The 4,765-nt window shown below is 46.9% G+C and overlaps 1 protein-coding gene across 1 annotated transcript; it reads right to left on the bottom strand.

The window, feature by feature from the left end:
* Positions 1-491: 491 nt before the first annotated feature.
* Positions 492-4,451, bottom strand: LOC149525516 (uncharacterized). The gene is made up of 2 exons (XM_089777855.1): positions 3,884-4,451; positions 492-2,435 (listed from the first exon to the last, which is right to left on the bottom strand). The coding sequence occupies exon 2, from the start codon at positions 2,412-2,414 to the stop codon at positions 1,872-1,874; it is 543 nt and encodes a 180-aa protein (XP_089633981.1). The 5' UTR covers positions 2,415-2,435; positions 3,884-4,451; the 3' UTR covers positions 492-1,871.
* Between the last annotated feature and the right edge of the window lie 314 nt (positions 4,452-4,765).

The following is a 4,765-nucleotide window of genomic DNA, read 5'->3' as shown; positions in this document are numbered from 1 at the left end:
AATGGTCTGAGATAAATACAGGAAGTCCCCGGGTTACGTACAAGATAGGGACTGTAGGTTTGTTCTTAAGTTGAATTTGTATGTAAGTCGGAACTGGTACATATTGTAGGGGAAACTCTAGCCAAACATTTCTCCGGAGCTCAGTTTTATTCTCCCACACCTCACTTCCCTCAGTCCTTTATTCTCAAGCTGAGGTGTCTGCTGAGAAAAGCCGCTCCGTGTCTCCCTGGTCTGCTGGGGGGGGGGGGAAGGGGTGCTAGCTTCGCGTATCCCTGGTCTGCTGGGGGGAAGCAGCTAGTGCGGGGTTGCCTCACCCCATTTGTAAGTAGGGATCCGATGTAAGTCGGATCCATGTAACCCGGGGACTGTCTGTAGGATGAAGTTTAATAAAGACAAATGCAAAGTGCTCCACTTAGGAAGGAACAATCAGTTTCACACATACAGAATAGGAAGTGACAGTCTGGGAAGGAGTACTGCAGAAAGGGATCTAGAGGTTATAATGGACCACAAGTTGAATATGAGTCAGCAGTGTGATACTATCGCAAAAAAAAGCAAACATCATTCTGGGATGAATGAACAGGAGTGTTGTGAGCAAGACACGAGACGTCATTCTTCCGCTCTGCTCTGCGCTGGTTAGGCCTCAGTTGGAATCTTGTGTCCAGTTCTGGGCACCACGTTTCAAGAAAGATGTGGAGGAATTGGAGAAGGTCCAGAGAAGAGCAGCAAGAATGATGAAAGGTCTAGAAAACATGAGCTATGAGGGAAGGCTGAAGGAATTGGGTTTGCTTAGTTTTGGAAAAAAGAAGACGGAGAAGGGACATGATAGCGGATGTCAAGTATCTAAAAGGGTGTTACAAGATCACGGGAGAAACATTGTTCTCCTCAGCCTCTGATCGTAGCACAAGAAGCAATGGCCCTAAATTGCAGCAAGGGAGGTTTATGTTGGACATTAGGGAAAACTTCCTGACGTGGTGCTTACACACTGGAATAAATTGCAAGGGGGTTATAAGCTTCTATCACCACATGTGCCTCCATGACATCCTCCAGTGTGAGAAGCAGCCAGCGCTCCTAGTCTGCTTACCAATTTCTTTCATCAAAAACGGATGGACAGAGAAAACCACCACACAGATATTATGATGCATCAGAATTTTTAATGGGAATTGGCAATAAACAAAAGAAGTGATTCCACAGAGCAGAAAGAGTATTTACACAGTTTCAAGAAGGGCTACAACTGATCACCTGTCTCAAAGGGGGACATTTCAGACACTACGTTCATTTTGCTTTGCTGCAGCTGCTCAGGTTGACACAAGAGTCCCCTTTGCAACCACCTTAAATTCCTTCTTTTACCCCATTTGGTGGAAAGTGAGAGAAAGCTAAAGAAAAGCAGAGGTCTGTGCAGCGTCTCCATTGTACATCTGTCTCAGAGAAGGTCAAAGCGAGGCGCTAAAGGTAAAGACGGATGGAAAGTAGAACATGTTGGCCCTGGTTCTCCTGGACAGAAATGTATCTTTTCTCCCCCACATACAGGGACTTACAATGACAATTGGTGTCACTGAGGCGTTTTCTCAGGCCTCCGTTTCTGTCACCCGGCGGGGTCGGTGGGAGCAGCCTGCGTGTCACTCAGGAGGAGCCCACAGGCCAGGAGGAGACTCAGCGCGGGGCTGGCAAAGCAGGAGCAGAAGGTGCCATGAAGCGTGAGGGGAGCAATGCAGCCTGGCTCCCAGACCCAGGGGCTGAGCACACACAGCTCCCACTGAGCTCAGCTGGAGCCGGGTTTGCCCAGCACGTCTGAAAGCCAAGCCCCAAAGCTCAGGGGGAATCTGTATCCGGCCATTCATTGCCTGGGTCTGCCACGGATGGTCCTGCTGGGTTTAGCAAGGCCCACAGTATCCACCAAGGTACCTGCGGCCATATCCCCCGTATCCACCACATAATCCACCATAATATCCCGGGTATTCCCAGTTACCATAATAGCCTGGGTAGCCGCAGTATCCCCCATGAGCATAACGTCCTGGGTAGCCCCAGAACCCCCCGTTACCATAAAAGCCTGGGTAACCGCAGTATCCCCCATACCCATAAAAGCCTGGGTATCCCCCAAAACCATAACGGCCTCCATAGCCATAACCCCCATAACCGAACAACCCTCCGTAACGGCCTCCATAGCCGTACAATCCCCCGTTAGCGAAGGAGCCCCCGTAGCCGGCTCCCACCACAGGTTCTCCTACGGCTGCCACTTCGCTCTGCTGAGGGAAGGTGCTGAGAACTGGTCCGGGGAGGGTCACCGCAACCGGGGAGGGTCTGATCACCACTTCGGAGTCAGGGCACTGCCGAACGCACGGCTCGTTGCAGGTACCAGAGACGGGGCTGGGCCGGGCCACCCCGCATTCTGGATAGCACAGGCTGGAGAAAGCCATCTCGGTGGGATGCAGGTGAACCTGGAACACACAGCAGGTAGCAGACTGAAGGGAAGGTACAAGTGAGGGGAAGAAAGGTTTCAAAGCTGGGTTACAGATGTAGTGTTTAGCTATGGTGCCCAAGAGAGCAAGGAGGAGGGGACATAGTCCCTATGTTCATTGTCATGTATTTGTTCCTGTTCCTACTCTCACTAAAGTACTGCCCCAGCTGGCCACTTTAACTTCTCGGAATGACTGTTTGAAAAACACCTATCGGAATAAATGTAACTATTTTTGTGATAAACACCTGGAACTTTGGATCCATTTCAGACATTTCTCAAAGATGTCATGACCAGGGCTATGTCCAGACTGCAAGCTTCTTTCGGAAGAAGCTTTTCCAGAACAGATTTTCCAAAATAACGTCTTCCAAAAGAGAGCATCTGCACAGCAAAAGTGCATCAAAAAATGATCTGCTTTTTCGAAAGATAGCATCCACACTGAATGGACGCTATTTCGCATTTAAGCTGTGATTACTAAGGACAGAGTTCGTTCAAAAGAACTCCCTCTTCCCCATCCACACACACGTTTTTCCAAAAGAGCTTTCAGAAAAAGGCTTCTTCCTCATAGAAAGAGGTTGACCAATGTCAGAAAAACCCCTCTGTTCTTTCAATTTTTTTCTGAAAGAATGCTATTGTAACGTGGCTGTAAGGGAAGTTTTTTCTGAAAAACGCCCGTTTTTCAAAAAACACCTCTGCAGTGTAGACAGGTCATCACAGCTTTTCCTTTAAGTTAACATTCACTTGCAAAGCAGTTCTGTCCAGTATCACAATGTGACTGGTTTTCCATGCCTTGGGAGTCACCAAAACTTGCTGCTGAATAAATGGAGTCTTTTTGTTTTTCCAAAGAAATCACTAAGGACAATTTCCTCAACAAGAGAATACAGGCTCAGGTCCCCTGACTTCTACAGAGCGACACTGAATCTCACATGGGAGAAAAGGCACATACCTTGGTCTTTTTGCTCAGAAAAACATAGGAATTGTGAGACTGGACCAAACCTTTGTCAGCTGAAGCCAGTCTCATGTCTCCAATAGTGAGGAGTAACAGCTGGTTCAGAGTAAAGTAGAAGACAATTGAATCAGCCCTTTCTAGAATAACCTAGGTAATCATCCTCCTAATCCAGTTAAAAAGTGAAAAATATTTAAGGATGAGTCTAATGTTACTGATAAAATTTGAATACCGTAATTCTATTTCCAGGTAACAGGACATAGGTTTCTCATTTGCCTATGTTGCTCATAAAGGCCTCTCTTTGGTTGGAAATCATGAATCCACCAGCATCTGCAACTTTCCAGCTGCACAAGACAATTATGGAAGTACACCCTGATCCCTAATAAAAATCATAGCTCATACATGGAAGATTCAGTCCGGAGGGAAAATAGCCCCTACTGTGGTATCTCTAGGGTTAGAAAGAGATTGAGTCGAATTGGGCTTACCTGGTTCAACGAGGAGATGAAGTCCAGAGAAGTGTTTAGAAGAACGGTGAGTGGAGAGCTCTTTTATACAGTTCCAAGGACTGCCTGGAGGATCTGGGATGCTTTGTGGAGGAGTCCTAATTAGTTACCCAATAAACTTGATTGTCTGCGTACCTTCTCCTTTGGATGGAGCTGTTTGCCTCAGCGTTGGTGATTATTGGCCTAATCTCAGCCTCAGAGGGCGGGACACGCACGTTGCATCTCCAGCTTCCTTTCATCTTCAAATTGTACAGGCCAAGAGCATTTCTCGTGTCCTTGACCAACTTTATTGAGGTTGCAATGAGAATGAAGGTCAAGGTGATTCAGAAAGACGTGAGTAGCACAGCTGTGTCATGAAAAGGATCCAGTACAGTCCTTTCAGTTCATGCTGGTCATGACTGGCGGCTTTGTACAGTCCATTCTAAACCAGCTGGGAAGGAAGGAGTAACTTTGTTACATTCTCAATCCCTTCTTCCTACTAAGTAGGATCAAGTTCCTTTGAAATCGATGGGAATCTTTTCGGTTCCTGCAGCATGTTTCCTGTCAGGACCTTTAAGTCTAAAAATGGTAAACTTTTAAACTGGGTCTTAGCAGGCACTACAGCGGAACATGGGCCTTTGTGATGGTCCTGTGCCCAGTGGTGAATCTTACACTTTCATGAGGAAAACTTGACCTAACATTAGGTCTCTTCTTGGGCTACCAATGCTCTCTCCAAGGGCTGCCCAGAGTCCGTTTGCTCCTGGGTTATGAGGCGGGATGGCAGAGAGTAAAAGGAACAATTAAAAAGGGATAGAAAATAAGGCAGAGAATATCATATTGCGTCTACATAAATCCATATTATGCTCACATCTTGAATACTACGTG

This window comes from Pelodiscus sinensis, chromosome 1 (assembly GCF_052426305.1).
Source record: "Pelodiscus sinensis isolate ZL-2025 chromosome 1, ASM5242630v1, whole genome shotgun sequence".
In the NCBI taxonomy this organism is placed as follows: Eukaryota; Metazoa; Chordata; order Testudines; family Trionychidae; genus Pelodiscus; species Pelodiscus sinensis.
The sequence above is the reverse complement of the archived record's forward strand: the minus strand, read 5'-3'. Positions and strand labels throughout refer to the sequence as shown.

Excerpts from the sequence above, each read along its gene's own strand:
- LOC149525516 (XM_089777855.1), bottom strand. The coding sequence starts at position 2,414 with ATGGCTTTCTCCAGCCTGTGCTATCCAGAATGCGGGGTGGCCCGGCCC.